Source organism: Pongo abelii, chromosome 1 (assembly GCF_028885655.2).
Source record: "Pongo abelii isolate AG06213 chromosome 1, NHGRI_mPonAbe1-v2.0_pri, whole genome shotgun sequence".
Lineage (NCBI taxonomy): Eukaryota > Metazoa > Chordata > Mammalia > Primates > Hominidae > Pongo > Pongo abelii.
The window spans coordinates 28608119-28631088 of NC_071985.2; the positions used below are offsets into that span (position 1 = coordinate 28608119).

General features: G+C 44.1%; 1 protein-coding gene across 2 annotated transcripts in view; it reads right to left on the reverse strand.

The window, feature by feature from the left end:
* The window catches only part of MTARC1 (mitochondrial amidoxime reducing component 1), a 29435-nt gene that overhangs the window by 3995 nt on the left and 2470 nt on the right, over positions 1-22970 (reverse strand). Inside the window, exons 2-6 of one of the 2 annotated variants that reach the window (XM_002809431.3) lie at positions 18664-18837; positions 13530-13692; positions 12385-12525; positions 5281-5342; positions 5120-5191 (exon numbers count right to left, since the gene is read on the reverse strand). In XM_002809431.3, coding sequence (XP_002809477.1) covers positions 5120-5191; positions 5281-5342; positions 12385-12525; positions 13530-13692; positions 18664-18837 — 612 coding nt within the window. The remainder of the gene's footprint in view (positions 1-5119; positions 5192-5280; positions 5343-12384; positions 12526-13529; positions 13693-18663; positions 18838-22970) is intronic. The other variant, XM_054520079.2, reaches the window with a different exon arrangement.

Genomic DNA, 22970 nt, shown 5'->3' on the forward strand with positions numbered 1-22970 from the left:
CCTGCACCACCTCCTCCTGCTGCTGCTGCTGAAGCCCGCGTCCAGGCTGTGGGAAGACTCAACGAGGTCACTAGCGGCCCCTTGTGGCACTAAGAGGTATTGCAAGCAGTCTATGAATTCGTGTGCACACCAAGTTCAACACTCTGAAATAGTATTCTTTCATACATGGGTCTTCTACGACTTTTTAAATATATGACTTTTCATATATGTATTCCTGTTGGTATTAATAAATTAAAGCTCATTTAAAATCTTCCTTAGTGCACTTTCTCCTTCAATGAATACGAAACATAACTATTCTAATGAGCAGGAAGCCCAAGACACTTTATTTAGCTTAAAACCGAGGTCTCTATTATTTACAAGGTGCAGTGTAAATGGAAACAGTTTGTTACCTTTAAAGTGCTGTGCACCACAGAGGGCTGCTCCTTGTTTACACTGCCTGGTTTACGCATTCACTGGTCAACGTCCAGGCCATGACTCCAGGCAGAGTATCTGGTCACTGCCCGATCCCACCACTGGTGTTCATGGGACCATAAGTCACCAGCAGCAGAAGCCATCCCTGAGGCCTCATGACTGCCTACCTCTATGGCCAGGTTAAGAATTAAACAGCATTGTTAATCCCGATACTTTGGAAAGCCAAGGCAGACACGTCACCTGAGGTCAGGACTTTGAGACCAGCCTGGTCAACATGGTGAAACCCTGTCTCTACTAAAAGCACAAAAATTAGCCAGGCGTAGTGGTGCATGCCTGTAATCCCAGCTACTTGGGAGACCGAGACATGAGAATTTCTTGAACCCAGGAGGCGGAGGTTGCAGAGAGCTGAGATTGCTCCACTGTGCTCCAGCCTGGGTGACAGAGTGAGACTCTGTCTCAATAAATAAAGAAAAGAAAAGAATTAGACAGCGTCGTGAATGTTCCCGGGAGAGGTGCCACACTGAACCTCCAGAGGCTGGCCGCTGGGCAAGTTCGTGTTAGGTTTCATTTAAAGCAGCCTCTGAGTATGGGAAGAAGTGCGGTCAGGCTTCTGCTCCTCTCAGAACGTGTCAAGTTTATAAACGGGAACTCTCAATGACCGCAGCTTACGTGGTTACTGTGTACAGTATTTTATCATCTATAAAAATCCTATATCTTGCCTTATTCCAGTCTACCAGAAGAGGTATTACAAGTCCAGTTTATACCGATAAAGAAACTGCGACTTGAAGAGCCTAAGCGACTTGCCAATGTCACACAATTAGGAGGTGACAGAGCCAGACTAGGGTGGAGAGTCTGCCTCCTCCCATGGAGTTACCACTGCTATATATTCTGTGTTTAGCTCAGCAGAGCACAGCCTGACAGAAGTGGCTGCTGGCAAACGTCATTACTGTCACAGTATTCATGCATCCAGCAAAACGGTTTTTTTGAGTACCCATGCAGTAACTGTGCTATATTCTTTCCATCAGGGGCAAGATGTCATAGAAGCAACAATGGCAGACTCCAGCCATTCCTTCAACCATGGGGATCAGTGTGTATGTCACTTTCCCTTAAGAAAGAAAAGAAAAATTCCATTTTCATATCTTCCTGTTAGCAGACATGCCTCCGCTGTGCCACCCGCTGTGAGTATTTTACAGACGAAGGCTCCCCTATGCCTCTGTATTTCTTTTTCTCGCACTGCTGTGCCACCGCGGGCTCTGCCTGTGGGTGACTAACATCAGGAGGCAGGGCTGGGCAGGCACAGAGGTCTCCCAGCTGAGCGCTTGCATTCCAGAAGCAACCCCAGCCATGGGCACTATGAGTGCCCAGAGGCAGAAAGCGGTGTGGCTCTGAGCAACCTGCCCAATAGCAGAGAGGCTGTGGACACCACTGTTTGCTTCCCTTCCCATGATTTATGGGATGCGGCCAGGCCTTTCTCTTCCCGATTTATGACCACCTGTCTTGGGAAGAACATAAATTACACATCCATGGCAATTTAAATCTCAGTAAGAGATAGGAGAAGACACCTAGGCTGGCCGCACTGTCTCCTGGGGTATTAGAAGCAATTAGGGCCAGATTGTTGGGCTTCACAAAGCCTGCAGAAGATCAGGGGGGTGTGCTGGCTCCTTGTGCCCCCCGCCTTCCCACCCTCACTCTGTGTTTAGGGTCAATTATCCTCCTTCTATAAACACAGGCTCCCAATGGAGGAAGGGGGGGCGCTGAAGATGCAGAGAACGAGCCCAAACACGTGCAGTGCTTTGCAGAGGCTGTTTCTGCAAGACCATAAACCTTCTAAATCCAGAGGGAAGGATGCCCCACACCGAGCAACACACTGGGGGAGGAGAGAGAACAAGATGGACAAAAAAGGATGACAGCCAATTCCCCAAACCACTTGGCTGATTTACACAGAATCATCTATTTCTGTCCTGCCTCCCTTATTTTATAGGGAAGAACACTCAGGGCCTCAGTGGAGGCGGGGGTAGGAGCACAGCAGTTGGTGTGCTGCAGATCCAGGTCTCCTGACTCCCAGCCCAGGATCTTCCCACTGGCCCACCCTGCTTTCTGCCCCTGGTAGCTCCTCTGTGGCCATGGGAAACAGGAACACTGAGTTCTGGTTTGTTCTGATGTTGAGTGAGCACATTTCAAAGAATAGCTATAACCCTGCTCCTCTCATCAATGTTCTGTCACATATAGTGACATTTCCCCCAAAATTTTACTATGAAAATTCTCAAACAGGCAAATGGTGAAATAATTTTACAGCAAACACCCATTTACCCGCTGCTCGAATTCTGAGCTTAACGCTTGACTATATATATATATATATATATATATATATATATATATATATATATAAAATTTTGTGAGACAGAGTCTCACTCTGTCATCCAAATTGGAGCACAGTGGCACAGTCTCAGCTCACTACAACCTCCACCTCTCGGGTTCAAATGATTCTCCTACCTCAGCCACCCGAGTAGCTGCAAATACAAGTGACCACCACCATGCCCAGCTAAGTTTTGCATTTTTAGTAGAGACAGGGTTTCACTACGTTGGCCAGGCTGGTCTTGAACTCCTGACCTCAAGTTATCCACCAGCCTCAGCCTCCCAAAGTGCTGGGATTACAGGCATGAGCCATCATGCCTGGCCTTGACTATGTTTTCTTTATCACACATGTATCTATCCATCAATCCATTGTATTGTCTTTTTGCATTTCCAAGTAAGTTGCAGACACCAGTACATTTCAACTCTGAACAGTTCAGCTTGAATATTATTACCTAGAGTAAAAACCATTATTTGCTTTTTTTTTTTTTGAGGTGAAAGTTACATGGAATGAAACATACCAATCTTAAATGCTCCACAATATTAGCTTTTTACAGAAAAGTTGTTAATGTTTTGAGTATTGAGAAACATCTCTCAAAATGTTGGGATTCCCTTAGGCTGGTTTGTAGCCCCCTCTTGGAATATTGCTGCAAATCACATCCAACGCTGTTGGAGCCAGGTAGAGACCAGCAACTTGCTATCCACCTAAGGATTCCTTGAGTCCCACAAACCCCCTTCTCTATAACTCCCTCCACCCACCCTGTTTGACTTCCCTGCTGACCACTGTCTCTCTGCCAGGTGGCCTAGGCCCTCATGGCCACCTGCTAACCTTGCTGCAGCCTGGCCCACACCCTGGGACTTATCTCCTATAGGATGACAGGTGCTGGCCAGAGAGGTCAGGCCACAGCCTCATGCTCAGGGGTGAGGTGACAGTGGGGATGACAGCCCTGCAGCCCAGGGCTTCAGCTTGCCCAGAGAGGGGGCCAGATCTGGGACAGTAGAATTGTCAGGGACGGATTGGTGCTGATCAAAGAAGACTCAATCGTTGGCCCCCAAAAAGGCCATGAGGTTGGTGAGAGGTGGAAGGAAGGGGAGGCAGACAACCTCACATTACAGGGAATGAGTCCTGCTCCACAAAGCCTAGAGCAACCTCTCTGTCATGCGCTCGTTCATGATGGTTTTGATACAAGATAGTCACATCTCAACTGCATTCCTTCCTCAAGGTTCCCAGGGCCCTCCCTTCTACAAGTTATACCTGGGGGTGCCAAGTCAGGACCAAAGCCAAGGAGGGGTCTTACACAAAGCCAAGGAATGGTCTCAGGGGCTGTAGAGATGAGACCTGACACCTGGCCTGTGACTCAGCATTCAATGTCAAAGGGACCAATGAAGAGAAGCACCCTTAGTTCATTTTCAGAGTTTCAGCAATTTCCTGGGTCCCAAATTTGGCAGATAATAGCACTGAAGTGCTTGGATACTAAACTGTTATTGTTGTTGTTTTCATAAAAGTAATGCAGAGTAATTATAGAAAGTTTAGAGACTACATATAAGAATAACCCTTTTCCATAATTCTATGACTGTATCAAAAGAGTATCTCCATTTTGTTTTATATTCTTTCAGCCTTTTATCTACTCATGCATTTATACATTTTTTAAGAAGTAAAATCAAATAAAAATGAAAAAGTAAATAGTGCTATTTTATAATCAACTTTGTAAAATCAACACGGCATCTTGACTATCTTTATATACAATTTAAAATGATTCTCGGTACTGGTCTTTCACTCAAAATTTTTCCTTAAGAAATTTTAAAGTAAACATAAAAGTAGAATAGTGCAATAAACCCCCACGTAATTATCACCCAGATTCTATTTATGAAGATTGTGACACATTTTTACAATGTACTCATCTATCCTTTTTTTTCTTTTTGCTAAAATAATATATGGCAAGTTCCAGATGTCACATCACTTCACTCCTACACACATACTTCAATCAGCTTCTCTAAAATATATTGACATTTCTTATACAACCACAATGCCATTAGGACACCTAGTACATTTTTTGGTATCATCTAATACTCAGCCCATAATACAATTTGTCAAAATACATAAGCAATTTTTAAACATTGCTTTATTTGAATTATGATTTCTAAATGAAAAATAAAAGTATTTGTTTAAGCAGACATGTTGGTGTCCAAAACACCAGGGAATGTTTCCCAAATTATCTCGTTAATGGGACCCTCTTGAGTTTCAAGACTATGTGTGTGGTGTCTTCACTGCTTCCTCTTATAAACATTAAGCAACAAATACTGCTTCTGTTCCGGCACCTAAACCCGAGGATGAGTCCCGTCTGCCCAGTCCTACCTCTTCAGTGTTTCCAGCGGCTCCTTCCTGCTCATGACACCGGTGTCTGGGTCCACTGTGGTTAAAATGCATCTGGACACACATACACAGCATCATAAGGGGGACAGAGCAGAGCGACCTTATCCCCACCCCCACCCCACGGGGACAGGAAAGCACCTTACCTGGAACAAGCCTTCACCCTTTTCAGTTCCACGTCACCAATAAGAAGCTCATCCCAAGAATCCTAGGGGACAAAGCACAAATTCTCATGAGCACCTCTGGGCCCTGCCCCTGACACGTGTGTAGAGACTTCCCAGGACCCCTCGCACCTAACGATGTCACCCATATCAGCGATGGCAGCCTTCTGTTCTCCCTCAGCCCTGCTCTGCCAAGCGATACCTGCACATCTTGGTGTTCCCTCTTTCTGGCTTTGATATGCCAGTCCATTCCCCTGAGATGAGATTTCCCTCTCCTCTCACTTGTAAAAATGTCATAGAAACTCACCTCGCTCAGGGAAGCACCCTGATGATCCCACCTGACTGGTGGTGGGGGGTGGGGTGCACAAAGTGAATGGGGTGGGTGAAAGTGGGGAGGGGGACAGATGGGGGCATTGCTCATTACTTCAGATTATATCAGATCCCTTAGTGCCTGCCTGAAGCTATATGGATCAAGAGCCTTAAGTCACTGAGTATGTGCATGTCTCCCCTGGCCAGATACGGACACATCAGGAGCAGGACCAGCAGCCTCATTCCTCTTTGATTTTTGCTGGAGCATTTAGGAAGCACTGCAGCCAGGGGAGCTGTGGGCTGGGTCAGTGGAACCTAGTTTCCACGACAAACCGCATTAGTGGACCAAGGCCCTCCAATCTAGCAGCCGAGATAGGCCATCTATACATGGAATTCTAAAGATCAATATTTTATTTTTAAATGCCAGAAATATTCACAAAAAGCACTCCAAGGCAGCACGTCATGTGTTGGTTTAACTGTGCTGGCAATACTTACTCTGGGGATTCAGAGGCACAGCTCTCCAGGCTGGTCTGGTTAGAGGAAGTTTTATAAGGAATAGGTAAAATGGGTGCTGAGTCTAAAAGGGCAGAGAGTTTGAGAGGCACAAAAGAAGGGTAAGGGGACTCCAGGCAGAGGGGGCAGCAATAAGAAGGAAGGGCGCCGAGGAGGCAAAGGACATTTGATTATAGTCCTGACCTTTACCCTTAGAGAGAATTGCCCACCACACGAGGGCGGAAGGCAAAGACCTGAAGTTAAAAAAGCAAACTGCCTTGTCCTTGGTTGATCATGAGCTCAGAATTTTAACTCCAGTAGTGTGTGTTATTCTTGATATATATGGCACAGGGGTTTTGTTCTGTCGTAAATCATAAAATGGATCTCAAGCACATATTTTCAACAGTCCAGAAAACTAGGCACAGCGGATTAGCACAGCCACAGTCTGGCCTGTGAACATTTCTCCACAAGGGGGCACTATGGTCACAAAAAAACACATAAAAAGGGTATAAAAGGAGAGAAATAAGGGTTCCACTTAGGAAATTAAGTTATTATTAATTAAAGAAATACTTCCAGAGCCCCTTCTATGTCCAGTAAAAACTATTGGGGATTGAGTCATAAACACTGATGAGCCCAGGAAAGTCTTCCTACAGCACCTGGAGGTGACAAGTTCAAACAGGACAAGCCTGGTATAGGAGAGGCTCAGAGCACACCATAGCTTCAGAGAAGGGAGGGAGCGCTTTGAGGTCCAGCAATCAGAGCAGGCTTCCCAGGGGAGGGGGCTTTTAATCCAGGCTTTTAGAGAATGTCAAGAGTTTTAAGTAGGGAAGGGAGTAAGATTCTCAGTGACCAGGAGACACCAGTTTGCAATTTGGAGCTTTCGTTGGTGATATGGTTTGGCTGTGTCTCCACCCAAATCTCATCTTGAATTGTAGCTCCCATAATCCCCATGTATCATGGGAGGGACCCAGTTGGAGGTAATTGAATCATGGGGGCGGGTCTTTCCCATGCTTTTTTTGTGATAGTGAATAAATCTCATGAGATCTGATGGTTTTATAAAGGGCAGTTCCCCTACACGCACTCTCTTGCCTGCCACCATGTAAGATGTGACTTTGCTTCTCCTTCACCTTCTGCCATGATTGTGAGGCCTCCCCAGCCATGTGGAACTGTGCGTGTGAGTCCATTAAGCCTCTTTTTCTTTATAAATTACCCAGTCTCGGATATTTCTTCATAGCAGTATGAAAATGAACTAATACAGTTGGTAATAAAGGCTGGAAAAGCAGACTGTGGCAAGGTTACAGAGGAATGTAATGATTGCGTGGGAAGTTTGGACCTTTGCAACATGGAGAGCCACTAAAGGTTTCTGAGCAAGGAAGCAACACTGATGATTTGTTACAAACTTTTAGAGCGGGAGAGATCACGCTGATCAGCTCTGGGAGGCTTGGCTGTGGCAACATTCAGGAGGGAGCACTCAGTGGTCCAAACTTGAAGTAACAAATGTCGGATCTGGCTGGTGGCTAAGAATAGAAAGGGGAGCCGACATGGCTGGGGCTGGGAGGAACACAGCATTAGAGGGAGGAGCCAGGGCCGACTGTCATGCTCTGAGCCTGGGTGAAAGAAAAAAAAACATGCTGCCCTGGATAGAAACTGTGAAGTCAACAGAAGGAGTTTGGGGGCCAGGCGCAGTGGCTCATGCCTGTAATCCCAGCACTTTGGGAGGCCAAGGCGGGTGGATCACCTGAGGTTAGGAGTTCGAGACCAGCCTGGCCAACATGGCAAAATACAAAAATACGAAAAATACAAAAATTAGCCGGGCATGGTGGCGTTTGCCTGTAATCCCAGCTACTCAAGAGGCTGAGGCAGGAGAATCACTTGAACCCGGGAGGTGGAGGTTGCAGTGAGCTGAGATCATGCCACTGCACTCCGGCCTGGGTGACAGAGCAAGACTCTGTTTCAAAAAAGAAAGAAAGAATGAGTTTAAGGAGGTGGGGTGAGGGTGTAGGGGCTGGGGTGGGAGCACATAAGTCTGAGTTTCTCTGTCAACCAACAAAGAGTTGGAACTGTGGTGCAGCACTCCAGAGGGATTCCTGGGTGGACATTTGAGGGACCTATGTTAGGTGATAGAGGGCGATGCTACAGGAGACAGTGTGATCACCAAGGAGGGGAGAGAAAAGGGTCAAGGCCAAAACTTTTGGAAGTAAGGAATGAGGACAAACAGCAGAGAAACAAGGGCAGTACAGCTAAAGGAGAAACGTTTCAGTAAGTAGTGCCCATGTGTCCTCAGAGCGGGGTGGTGGTGACTGAGAAACAGTCACTGACTGTGGCAGGTGGGGTGGTTGTGTCTACTACGGCTTCGGGGAGAAGTGAGATGTAAGAAATGAGTGTGGGGAGTGCCGATGATGAAGGGAGGCAGAGAAAAGCCACAGTTGCTGAGAAGGTAGGTTCCGAGATGAGGAGTGGGTCTGCTTTCCAGTAACTTCCATGCAGGTCCTCGGCCTTCCTCCATGCTAGCCTGCTCTCCCAGCTGCACCCTGGCCCCGCCTGCTCTAATCCTTCTCCAGGCTCCTGGCAGAGGCAAATGTGTATCATGCAAATCAGATTCAGTCACTCCCTGGCCAAAAATTCTTCCCAGACTCCCCAAAACCTGACACCAAGTACCTGTGCTCTCAGCTCCCCTCCTCTCCTGAGCCCTAGCACTGCAAGATGGCCAGTCTCTCATACCTTCATAGCCCTGTGTATGCACCCCTCCCTCAGTGCCCCCCTTTCTCCTGGATAATACCCGGTCATTCATTTAACAGATAATTAATGCACACCTTATATGTGCCAGGGGCTCTCCTAGGGGCTGGAGATACAGCAGCCCCCGTCCTCAAGGAGCTTGCGTAGGGGAAACAGAAAATACACTGATACCTGAGTACGCACGGCTTGTTAGGTGGGGTGTGTGCTGTAGGGGGCTGGGTGAGCGGGGTCAGTGAAGCCCGCAGCAGGGGACTGAAAGAGGCACTGGAGTGAGCCATGAGGCCTGTGAGGGAAGATATGCCAGGCCGAGGACCCAGCCAGGGCACAGAAAAAAGGCCAGTATGGCTGGGGCAGAGTGAGACAGCAGAGGGGAGTGAGAGGAGAAGGGGCTGGGAGCTGGCGGGGTGCAGGTCATGTTGGGCCTTCAATGCAATCCATAAGGATCCCATCTTTTACTTGAAGAAAGGTGGAGAACCATGAGAGGGCTTTGAGCAGACAAATCACATGATGTTACTTATATCAACAGGGTTACCTTGACGGATGTGCTGAGAACAGCCCATGGATGGTGGCAGGGCTGGGTCAAGGGCGGGGCAGGGAGGCCAGTGAAGTCAGGCTGTTGCAGCACCAGTGGTGACTGCATCTGGGCAGAGAGGGGAGTGGGGAGGAAGGCCCAGCCATCAAGATCTGTCAACTGTAGGAACTTAGGATGTGAGAGAAAGAGAAGAACAAAGGGTGGTTCACAGTTTGGGGCCTGAGCCAGCGGAAGTCAGAGCTGTTGTGTGCTGAGATGGGCGAGACAGCACAGCAGGCTTTGGGGTGGAAACCTGACCCTCAATTTCAGACATCCCAACGTTGGATTAGACGTCCATGTGGAGATATGGAGAAGCAGGGGAAAACTCTGGCAGAAGGATATAGTTAGGGGTCCTCAGGGCAGAGAAGGTCTTAAAAACAGATGATTAAATAAAAAAAAAAAAAAAAAAGAAAGAACAGATCAGAAAAGTGAGTGCAGACAAATGAGAAAGGGTCTGAGACCGGAGCCCTGGGTGCCCCGCGCTTCAGCTCACCCCTCAATGCAGGTGTTAGTCACATCCCCACGTCTGGCTGCTCGCCACCCTCCTGGCCATATCTCACTGCGCTGTGACTGCTTGTTCACTATCTGACCACACTGAGCTCCTTAGGAGAAGCAAGTGCATTTCTTCAACCCTTGTTCTCATGTGTCTATTCACAGCGCATGACACACAGGGGCAGCAACCCACTGGATGATGGGTGAATCACTAAAAACAAGGCCGGCTCAGCCACCATTGTGTTACTGCCCAGCTTCACATACAGAATGTTCTCAATTAGGAAACACTCAGAGATAGAGAGAGAGATAGGGGTTTTTAGAGTAAGATTCAACTGAAAGAAATCTCCGAGATCTGAAGTTCTACTCTGGGCGATCTCCTCTTCTCCTCTCATCCGAATCTTACTGTCACAGAATTTTGGAGCGGAAATGGCTTCAGCATGACCCTCGGTGCACAGATCACACCAGGGGGAAAGAAAGCTTAAAGTTGATCATAGGGAAAAAGCTGGTGTCTGAGCCAAACTCCCAGGAATGAAACTCTTCCATACCTCTCTGTGGTACTTAATGTCCTAGAACTTTTCCACAAATTGTCATCGACCTTGATTCGCACAGCTCCCATCAGGCGAGGGAGTCATTGAAACTGCGTGTGCTTTACAACTGCAAGAAGCAGATGCCTCGGTGAGTTTGGTGACCTGTCCAGGCTTGTACGGTCACTTGCTGAAGCAGTTGGATTAGAATCCGGCTGTCCCAGCCCCACACATATGCCCTAGAATTCTCAGGGTTCCTCTGGCCTTGTACAATTGGGGTTCAAAACCCAGCCCCTCCTTGCTGTGGTATAGCCTAGGGCAGGCCACCTCACCTCCCCAAGCCTCTCTCTTCTCTCCTGTAAGATAGGAATGATAGCTTTATCCCGCTGGGCTGCTGTGAGGCATAGAAGAGACAACATACTTAAGCGCAACACAAGTATTCATTCAAAACCCTCCCCACTCATTTCTCTTTTCCTGAGAAGGAACGTTCTCAGGAGAAATGGCTCCCCTAGCCATAGCTGGTGGAAGATGAATATCAAGGAGATGGTCAAAGGCAACCAAACACTGATTATTTTCCTGTTGTCTAAGTCAGGCTGGCCCATGGTGCACAGGAGCAGGACAGGCAGAACTTCCTTGTCACAAAGAAGCACTTAGAGATGCCCAACCCAGGACCGTGGGGGACATGCACACAGTCCACCCTCCTCACACTAGGAAGTTCTCCGCCATCTTTAGAAGAAACGCTACCCTTGGAAGTTTGGAGCAATGAGTATTTTATGTGAAGAATTAGCGGTAGATTTGGGTGTACTTTTATTATCCTCCATCGATTGATATTGCTTTTATACATCTCATAAATTACATTATCCAAATTGACCCTTCAACAGACCCTTAAGGTAACCCTAGGCAGAAATATGATCATCTCATTGTTCAGGCAAGGTAAATGGGACTTAGCGGGGCTGCTCAAAGTCATGCAGAAGCCAGCGCAGAAGCTGAAACCAGCCCTTACATCCTCTGGTTTGAATGTAGGAATCAAATTCTTAGATTATTTCTCTTTCAGCACAGTTTTGCCCCTGTACAGCAAAAGTGAAGAACAGAATTGGTTGCTCTGAGTATAAAAGGTTAAAACTCAATTGCTTTGACTCCATTTTTCCCTGTTATGGAGGAAATGGGCAGACGTAAGAACCACTATATTGTCCCCTTTACCTCTCCCTTCTCAACATAAACATGAGGCACAACCAGAGTTCCTGAATTCCCAGCTGTGGGTCAGGGTTTCTGTTGAGTATCCACAGCTGGTGGCCACTCACCAAGCCTCTAGGCCACCAACCTCTGCCTTCATGGAAGCCCAGGGAGAGAATCAGGTTAAATAGCCAAAGGCTATTTATTACAAAGGTAAATTTGCTGCCAGAATCCTGTGGAATCCCAGAAACCAAGCCTCAGGGCTGTTCAAGCTAAGTCACCATGCAGACATCTGAGGGCAGATGGAAGGTGGCACTGCAAGCGTTTCAGGGTAGTGCCATCAAGCTTAGGGGCAACAACCTCTCCCAACCCTCACCCAGCAGTCTTGCAGTAAATGCCTGTCTTCTCCAAGAGAGCCGTCTACTAAACAGGAAGACCATCCTTTAACAAGACAGGAGCACACACTTTCTTTGTTCCATGGCCCACACAGATCACGTAGTCTGTGCAAGAAAATGTGACTCAACAACGAACCTGTCAACTCAGAATTCTCCTTAGAAGCCTCAGATACTGAACTGCCTCCTTGATGACAGTCTCTGACCGATCAATATTTGTATCCTCCACACAGAAGTCTGCACTCATTAGGTGCTGAATAAATCTAAAAATCAAATTGTTACGTATTACAGAGTTGATAAATAATGCACCCTTCAGAATAATCTGATCCAATGTCAAAGACCCTCATACTTTAAAAAAGAAGTCAAATCCAAGGAAAGATGCAAAGGGGCATAGCGTTACCTCTGCATAGACATCGCATCCTGAAATTACAATATTGGGCCTGAAGTTGGTTGCTTTAACTTTCTTCTCTAGCCTGGAGTTGAGATCTGCCAGCGATGCCTCAGAAAGGATCAAGAATGGGCTGGTGTCTGAGTAAGCAATCTGATAAGGAAATAGACATTGTTATAACACGTGGCACACCAACTTTTCAGTGCTTAGGTGTGCCTAGCTCCTAGACATAGCCTCCATGCTCCACCCCACCCCACACAGAATCTTTCAAAGTAGTTCTCTTGTTCTTTTAATAGAAGTCACAGTGACTCAGAAGTTTTAAATAGCCTTGCAGATAGCAGAAACTGCATGGTGGAATGAAGGGACCAAGGACTCAGAATCAATTCTAAGCTGCCACAAGGCATGTGCCCTTGGGGACATCACTGAACCTTTCTAAGCCTCCCGTTTCTCAAATGTTTAATAAGGTGGTTGAGTTTGATGACCTCATTATGTTTGATTGAAATGTTCACTAATTCCTTGAATACTTATTTTATGCAACTTACAAATTAATATTTATGTTGACCATAATTTATGCATTTGCTTGTTTCTTTATTTATATATTTTGAGACAGAGTCTCCTTGTCGCCTGGGCTGTAGTGCAATGGTGCCATCACAGATCACTGCAGCCTCAACTCTCTGGACTCAAACAACCCTCCCACCTCAGCCTCCTTAGTAGTAAGGACTTACGGCATAATTTATTTTTTTTATGGCCATGGTAAAAGCAGTATATGGTACTACCAACCCTGCTTTTATGATGAATCCTTAGAGCTTTATGCCATTAAGGCTGATCATTTGAGTTTGTGTATCTCCATACCCATGCCAAGTTGCACAACTGGAATCTGACATACAACTGCAAACTGTAAAAATTCTGGACTCCATGTGCAATTGCAGAATGGAATGAAAAAAAGACACTGGTGCAGGACAGTTTTGAAACCCTACTGGCATCAGAATGCTTACACAAATAGGAAGATAGATGCTCAAGGGCAAAAATTCAAGAGTTCCCCAAACGAAGAAACAAACAACGCTTCCAAGGGAAGCCGAGGTTATCAGAGATGCCACCTGAGCCCCCTGGTCTGGGGGTGACTGCTTTCTACCCATGGAGGCAGCAGAACCTCTCACCTGGTCCTTGGGTCGGAACAAGTCTGCTATTTGGTGAGGATGTCTCGGTCGCATGTGAGGCTCAAAGTGCACCAGGCGGTAGGGCTGTGACTTCAGGAAGCTGGTTATCCACTGGGCGGCGGGCTCGCCACAGTCCCTGCCCTCGATCTCCAGGCCGTGCACTCTGCAGGGGTGGCAGGAGCAAAGGGCAGACATGGCTTTGAAAATCCATGCACCCTAATATGTGCCAGTTATATCAGAAAAGCTGCTCCTAACTGTAACATTACTGTCCTTTCTTAATTACCAGAAGATGTAATTTTAGTCCCGGCCCTGACTCCAAACCTGCGTGAGGCCAAATGAAAATGAAAGCACCCCTTTAAGCTTTGCTTTCCCCATTTTAAAAATCAAGTTTTGTACAACTGTGTCTCCCTACCTGGAAGGCAGGGAGGATGAAATGAAATAATATGTTTGAAAATGTACTGAGTTCTCCGGAAGAAAACTAAGGTATCAGTATAAAGTAAACTTAGAATTACTGCAAAATCTAGTTCACCCAGCTGAATAGCGACCAGAAATCTTTATTCACAGGCCTGGCTATACTTTGCCAGTGTAGTACAGCAACAATATAAAAATGTTCTATAAAGTCTAAAACATTACAGATAATAACTTTATATATAACAAACATTAACAATAATATTATATTTATTTAATAATAACAATAATAATCTACTGGATTTGATTGAAAGTTATAACTTTGTAGGATTTGAAGTTCCCACTCCCCAGCACATAGTCATGTGCAGGGCTGTTTGGCATTACATGAATTTCACAGCTATAGAGGAAAATAAATGCTATGGTGTAGGCCAGTGTTTCACAAAGTGCAAGACCATTACCACTGCTGGCATTCAAGATAACTGTAGATGGCACCTGGGTATAGCATTAAATAACAGTGAATTGCACAGAGAGAAATTTCAGTTTAGTGGTAATAAATCTTTACCTTTTAGCAACACTTGATAATCACCTCTTTTAACAAAGAAAGAACACACCTTAGGTCCAGAGACCTCTGTAGGCAACAGCTTCTAGCTAGAATTTAGTAATGTTTTAGCATGTTGACTGTTTGTTACTTTCTGGCAAATTATATAGGTAGCCATATAAAGTTTGTATACAGGTAGTCATATAAAGTTTATAGGTAGCCACATAAATTTATATATAAACCCATATATATAAATTATATAGGTAGCCATATAAAGCCATATACCTGGCAAATTATATAGGTAGCTATATAAAGTTTCTTTTTTAAATAAATGTGTTTAAGATTAGTTTTTAAGCTGAATCAATTTAAAGAAAAATATTAAGTAAACAAGAGTACAGGTGGTTTATGGTTTGGCCTACTATCACCGTGGTGTTATGCAAATGCTGGAAGTTTGAGAAAGCTTAGTGGATCAAGTAAACCTACTTGGGTGAGCATTCCATTTCCACAAATGACTAGCTCCATGGCCTTGGTGATGGTTTCTTATTCTGAGACTCAGTTTCTTCATCAATAAAATGGGGGTAGAAGCAGAACTTTGTCGTGAGGATTAGGAACAATCCGTAAGAAGTCCCCAAACAATTCTTAGGACTGGGATATGCTCAGTAGGTAGTAATGACCTAGGGTCCCCCAACCAAGTTATTTCAAGCTGTCTTTGTATAGTTACTCCATAAATCAAACATTTAATCAAACAAAAGCATCCATTCTCTAATAATAATGTATAAACAGATTTTTATATTGTAAAATATATTGAGTATAGTATCCTATATATTTTTATATAATTTTATTTTATTGCTTTATATCTAAAATGAGAAATCATTACTAACAGTGTCTGGGTTACATTAAGCAGTGAGATTAGTGTATTCAAAGTTTCCATAAATTTTTAAAAACTTTTTATTGAAGTGTAACACTCATGTAGAAAAGTGCACTGCTGTAGTATATGACTTGATACCTTTTTGCACACTGTCACCCCACCCATTCTAAATTAATTCCTGAGAATCAGAGGGCTGAAATATGCACCCAAGGCCTATGAAGTAATGAGACCATTTACAAAGACCAGGAGTGTCTGCCTTACTCTTTTCTGGATCAAGATGAAAAATAAATAAAATGAATAAAATAAACATACCCAAATTTATACACCCAAATGGACATTACCTTTCAGAGCAGTCACCTTGGGAAGTAATCATTCTAACCTAGTATTAATCATATCTACTTACTACTACTTTTAAGCCTAACCTCATTTTATAACCAAAAAAAAAAGGTCCTATCGTTTTCTTATTCACAGGGTTTAGCTCCAAATAATTTTTTACTTTTCCCAAAAATCAAATCCACCAGTTCTAGAACTGAATATATGTGGGGGGCTTAGCGTCTGTGTGTGTGTGTGCAGTTTAATGTCTGAAATGCTAATTTCAGAAGCATCTTGTGAAATGCCAGCATTACCAAATATCTAGGTATGGAGACAGCCTTGAAGGTCATCTCCTTGTTAGATGCCTCTTTGCTGGTGCCTATGAGAAAAAAAAAAATCACCCTCCTTTCTCCAGAGTCAAACCCTTACAGCCCACCAAGGCACCCTCTCAGTCTCAACTTGCCATTCGGCAGCCCAGGGCTTCCCTTAGTTGCTTTTATAGGAGGATGGGAGGGCACACACAGCGGAGGAGGTAGACAGGAAGGCTGCTTTGACTCCTTGGGGCTTCAAATGGCAATAATTATTTTTACAAAGTCAAAGCATTTGCATCTATCTTGGGCCATTTAAACATCTGCCCTGTTAATCTGACACTGATTTCCATTGCAACATCTATTTCTAGATCCTGGGGTTCAGGTTCATAATCACCCAGAACTTGAAGCCTTTCAACGAGTAGAATTTGTTCTGCCTTCTTCCTGCTCCTCCCACATTTCTCCTGAGTTCTGATTGGCCTCTGTTGTATCTTGGCCCCAGCACCCCACCTGCACACTGTCCCAAAAAGTGCAAGTGAAGAATTAAAATAAAATTCCAAATGCTCCTATAACCTTTGACCTTTTGACAAAGATAATGTAGGCATGGCTTGATGGTTTCAGGTTTCAGGCTATTTGTCTGAATAATCCATAGCAAAAGTCCCTAATTCTGTGTATCTTATTAGTAGCAGGCAAGGCATGTGAGAAAATCAAGTAACATCTTCGACCATGAAAACAGGTGTACTGCCTGTGATCATGACCCCAGCACCGCAAGAACTCATCAGAAATCTTTAGGAAACTGTGGGCTGAGGTTACAACTCCCTCATAAGAGAATAGGTTGGGCTGTCAAAAGAAACCTGAGTCCAGAAGATCCTTGGAATCTTTGCTCGAAGAGTCTGTATACTACCGTAGCATGTCTAAGCCTTTTCATTTTGCAATTTCCAAGCATGCCCTTGTTTAGTCTTTTGGGCATGGACCAAATGCCCATATGGGACTGTGAAAAAAGTTTCAACACAATTTCAAATGAATTAAAAATTAAACAAAAAAATTAACTATAAGAAAATATGGGTAAATATCTAACCATGGCAAATAAACACAAATCAGGACATGGACAAACATGAAATACAAATTGCAATATAAATATTTAAAAGCTTACCTCATTCAGGGAAAAATACAAATTAAATTAACAAGAAATTATCATTTTTGCCCATAAAAATGGCAAAATGTTTTTTAACATAATGGTTAAAATGGAATCAGTAAAACCATTCTGCAAACAATTTAGCAAGATGTATCAAAAGCCTACAGGATCCATATTCTTATTTGAAACAAAACCACTGCTAGAATTTTTTCCCTAGGAAAACAACAAATTATATAAACAAAGATTTATGCCAAGTAATTCATCACATTCTTCTTAATACCTGGAAAAAAATTAAGACAATCAAAATGTTTAATCATGGGGCATATTAAAATGCATTAGAGGACACCTACAAAATGAAATATTATGCCAACATGAAAAATGGTATCCTTAAAGATTTTTTAACAATATGAAAAAATACTCAACATATCAATTTAAGTATATAAACAATATTAAAGGATTTTTTGTATTATTTCAATTTGGTTTTTAAGTAGTAGGCATACAGACCGAAAGAATGCCACAATATTAATTACAGTTATCACAGGTAGTTTTTGTTTCTTTTTTTTTTTTTTTTTTGGTATTTCCCAAATTTTCAACAATGAGTATGTACCACTTTTCTAATCTGAAAAACCACCAAATTCAAAAAAGTATATTATCATGTTTAAAACTCTAAAATGTAGAAATTACATCAGTATTGCATTTTGTGAACTTTTCTGGGTCTTTAGGCGTTTTTCAGATAACTAGATTTTTTGAGGTGATGCTTTTTTTTTATGGTAGGCTATAAACTACATGTAACATTCACACTGCATTTTGATTCCAAATGCAGAAACTATAACAAGAATATAACTGGACCAACTTTAATTTTCCCATAGTGAGATAAGAAATCAACTCTAGACATGATTTCTTAGAGGCAAAACAAGTTTTCCTAGAAGAATTGCTTCGTTGCAGCCCTTCTGATGTTGAGGGAAGGGCTTGTGTACAGAACATCCTCCTGGGTTACATCCCCAGCCTCATTCTGACACTGACCCCTGGGCAGCCGCTGGCTGGATCACTCTTCTAGCTAGAGCTGTTCTTTTCTATTTTGGAACTTCCTTTCGTTAGAACTAAATCTTAGGGGTCGAGTAGCCATTTGCAACTCCTTTCCTAACTCAGATTTGGAAGGTGCCCAGTTTTTCTAAGCCCAGTAGAAAAAGTTCTATGAGAATACATAGATCGAGTCTCACCTCTGCTAGGACACTCCCCACCACCACTCCCACCCCATTTTTGTGCTTGATCTTTGGGTGCTGTTATTTCTCTCTTGCTGACATGTCAATGTGCTTTTGTTCTCATGGGTTTCTACTTAGCACTTTCATGTCTGTCATCTCCACAACACAAGTTTCTGAAGCTGCTTCCTTCTTTCTCCTTCTTTTAGATCTTCATAATGTTGAGGACTTGGTTCTGTATATGGTACACATGCAATCAACAGTTCATTATTGATATGTTTCTCAGGATTCCCTCTAGAGTTTATGCTTTCTCAAAATTGCATGACTATTCATTCACACAAGGGCTACGACCTGCCCTTTCCTTACCTGCACTTGTGCACTGCATTTGTGGTGGGCGTTTTGATGGGCAGTAGTAGGTCCTTTGTGTAGGCTGCACTGAGAGTCAAGGTGTCACCATCACAGGTCAGGGAAATCAGGACCATGCGAGGTTCCTGGCGAGCAGTAACCATGTTTCCCTCCTCGTTGACCACAAGCCAAAACCTGCCATTTTCAAAACACAGGATATGTGTGAACCATTATGACAGGAAGCCAGACCCTGGAGGAGCTTCAATTAGACACTGTTGTCATCTTTGATTTCTTCCCTATAAGCCTGGTGTGTGTGAGTTTGAGTGTGTGTCTCTGTCTGTCCTAAACATCAGCACACAGGACTGAGTCTGTCACTTAATTTCAAAGGGTTTAATAACCACTCAAGCATCCAACATATATCTGGAGAACAGTTTGAGCTCTTTGATGGCACAGAAATCAAAGATGTTAATTATATTTTCATCTCAATCTCTAGAAAGCCTGATCACTTTCATTAAACATGCCCCAAGCAGATGACAAGAATCTATTTTACGGGAAGACTTTAAGGGCAGGAGGAAGCACAGGGCCTGGCATCTGGTAGGTAATGGACTCTCATCAGTGGAAATAGCAGGACTGTTGCTTATATTGTTCACAGGGCATAGAGTTTAGCTGAACAACACACAGTGCCACTTATATCTGCCAGTTCCAGCCCCCCACCTTTTTAAAATTTTTATGTTCCAATATTCAGTGCTGTCCATTCTGCAATTTGCTAAACTAGACAGTATTTTTTTCTTCTGGCCCAGTATTCCTGGTCTACAGGTACTTCCTAGAAAAAAAGATAAATGGAGAAATAAAGGCAATAGAAAGAGCCATTTCCAGAACAAGAACAACACATTTTTGTAGGTTATCTCTCAGCTACCAAGGAAGCAAAACATATTGGCATTTCAATCTTTACAGTACATACTGATCAAATGATTACAATTATAGAAGTGAGCATGTGCTTTTCAGATTTCCAGACATAAGAAAAAAATACGGCCAGTACATTAGGTCGTTCAAGATATTTCTTGCATCACTTCCAGCAGGTTATCATGGTTGAGTTGTTCAGCTACACTAGAAAAATATGCTTAGTATAAGCCCTTTCTGTAACTGCCCTTTTATCAGACTTTGTTTCTGCACAGACAGAGGCCTGCCCTGCCCCAAATCCTTCGGACTAGCAGGTGAATATTCTCTCTAATATTCTTCCTGGTAATGGCAGTTTACATCTTTCTAAAATGCAAATCTAACTTTATGACCCCCTCATTCAAAATCCCTCCATGGTTCCTGCTTTCAGGATAAAACCAACTCCTAAACAAGGGCATGCACAGCCCTTCATGATCCAGCTGCTGCTCCAGCCATTCTTACCTCCCGAGGTCTTCACACAGGCCAGTCTTTTATATATTTATTTTTTAATTGCAGTAAAATATATATAAAACATAAAATACCTAGCATACTCCTATGTATAGACCCCAAAGAACTGAAAACAGGAACTCAAACAGATATTTGTGTATCAATGTTTATTGCAGCTTTAATCAAAATGCTGAAAAAGTAGTAACAGCCCGAGTGTCCGTCAACAGAGAATGGAATTTTTGAAATGTGATTTTAACCATTTTGAAGTGTGCAATTCAGTGGCAGTAAAGTACATTCGCAGTGTTGTGCAATCATCACCACTATTTGCAAAACCTTTTCATCACCCCAAACAGAAACTCTGTACCAATTAAGCAATAACTCCTTGTTTTCCCCTTCCTCCAGCCCCCGGTAACATCTAATCCACTTTGTCTCTATAAATTTATCTACTAGACATTTCATATAATTGGAATTATGCAATATTTGTCCTTTTGTGTCTAGCTTATTTCAATTAGTATTATGTTTTCCAGGGCCATCCATGTTGTAGCACATATCAGAACTTCATTCCTTTTCATTGCTGAATAATATTCCATTGTGTGTATATACCACATTTTGCTTATCCACTCATCCATCAGTGGACACTTAGTTGTTTCCACCTTTTGGCTACTGTGAATAACATCATAATGAACATTCAACACTCAATGCTGCAAAGAACATTCATCCTATTTATGTCCCAGTTCCTTTTGGTAAATACCTTAGAGTAAGCTTGTCCAACCCATGGCCCATGGGCCACGTGTGGCCCAGGACAGCTTTGAATGCAGCCCAACACAAATTCATAAACTTTCTTAAAACATTACAAGATTGTTTTTGTTTTTTTGTTTTTGCTCATCAGTTATTGTTAGTGTTAGTGTATTTTATGTGTGGCCCAAGACAATTCTTCTTCCGATGTGGCCCAGGGAAGCCAAAAGATTGGACCCCCCTGGCATTGACTATGCCAGCCTTTCCCCCAGCACACCCCATCCTCACAAGCCAAGTGTCTTTGCCCAGCTTATTCCCTCTCTAGAAAGTTCTTCTCCCAATTTACTTGCCCAGCAAGTTCTGCGTCGTTTTCCAGTTTTCAGCTCAAGCTGTTACTCCCTCTCTGAAGTTGTCCCTGACGGCCCCAGCCAACTTCCAGCACTGCACCCTCTATGCTGGCACCCTGGCACGTGTCACAACCTCTGTTTAGTCGGTTGTCACCTAGGACTGTAAGCCAGTGTTGGCTTCTTTTGATCACACTTTCTGGGAGTGTGTGATGAACGAAAATAAAGAATTTATCATAGTGTCTGGTACAAAGTCCAGCTCTTCTTGTCATCTATTGTAATATGAGCTCAAAAACTGCTTTTTGAATCTAAGTAGTAAAATTCCAGTGCCCTTTGCCTCTGGGGCCTACAAAAACTAATTCAGTAAACTCTACTACTTTTCAGAGCCTACTATATAAAACATGGCTTTTTTTTTTTTTTTTTTTTTTGAGACTGAGTCTCACTCTGTCGCTCAGGCTGGAGTGCAGTGGCGAGATCTCTGCTACAGTGGAGCTCTGCAAGCTCCGCCTCCCGGGTTCACGCCATTCTCCTGCCTCAGTCTGCCGAGTAGCTGGGACTACAGCCGCCCGCCACCAAGCCCGGCTAATTTTTTGTATTTTTTAGTAGAGAAGGGGTTTCACCATGTTAGCCAGGATGGTCTCAATCTCCTGACCTTGTGATCCACCCGCCTCGGCCTCCCAAAGTGCTGGGATTACAGGCGTGAGCCACCGCGCCTGGCCCAAAACATGGAATATTTAGGATTCTTGGCTTCCTTCCTGAAGCAAAGATGCATGCATCACTCACCTTTCAACTATGTCATGAATTGCCCTCTGTCTGGGGAGCTGGTAGGAGAAAGGTTACAGCTCCCATTAGTCCTCTGTTACTTGCTGAACTGCGAGGGCTGCTCTGGAAAGGAGTTTCAAGTGCAGCCTCACAATAAGACCCGAGGCTGGCCTGAAGCCAGACCCTAAAGAGGACAAAGCTGCCGGCTCCCGGGTTTTGCAGCTTTCGCTGAACGCCAGCAATCCACGCAGCTCTAAGAACCCAGACAGGACATTAACAAAATCACTCTTTACAAAGCCCCAGTGTGCTAAAGAAAATAAGAGTCCTGGTTCTGCTGCTGTGTGGCTCTGAATTCAGCTTCTTTATCCACAAGAGTGCCTGAGAGAATTGGGGAAAATAGCATCTGCAATGCCCCCCCAACCTTTTGTTTTTTTTTGTTTTTGTTTTTGTTTTTTTGTTTTCTTTTTTTGAGACGGAGTCTCGCTCTGTTGCCCAGGCTGGAGTGCAGTGGCACAATCTCGGCTCACTGCAACTTCCACCTCCCGGGTTCAAGCTATTCTCCTGCCTCAGCCTCCTGAGTAGCTGGGATTACAGGTGCGCGCCACCACGCCCGGCTAATTTTTGTTTTTTTGTTTGTTTGTTTGTTTGTTTTTCGTAGAGACGCGGTTTCACCATGTTGGTCAGGCTGGTCTCGAACACCTGACCTCAGGTGATGCACCCGCCTCGGTCTCCCAAAGTGCTGGGATTACAGGCGTGAGCCACTGCGCCCGAAGGTATTCGTTGAACTGCTGTCATTACTATTATGAGTTCCGCCTTGGTGCGCTCTTGGAGGGCTGGACTCTACAGTTCCAGCTTTCTCCAAGATCTCAAGAAAGTCACTCAAAATAAAGCGACTGGGAACCAATCTCTTTAAGCTAGCCGCCTCCACTAAATGGAGATTAAGAAGTTTGCTCACTGGCAGACACCTGGGAGTGATACCACACCTCAGCAGGAGCACATGACGCCAAAGAGCCAGTGGGAGGTGGAAATCCGCCCACCCCGGGAAAACGGGTCCACGCGCTCAGAGTCCCAGAGCCCCGGGGTCTGATGCTGGGGGGTGACGGT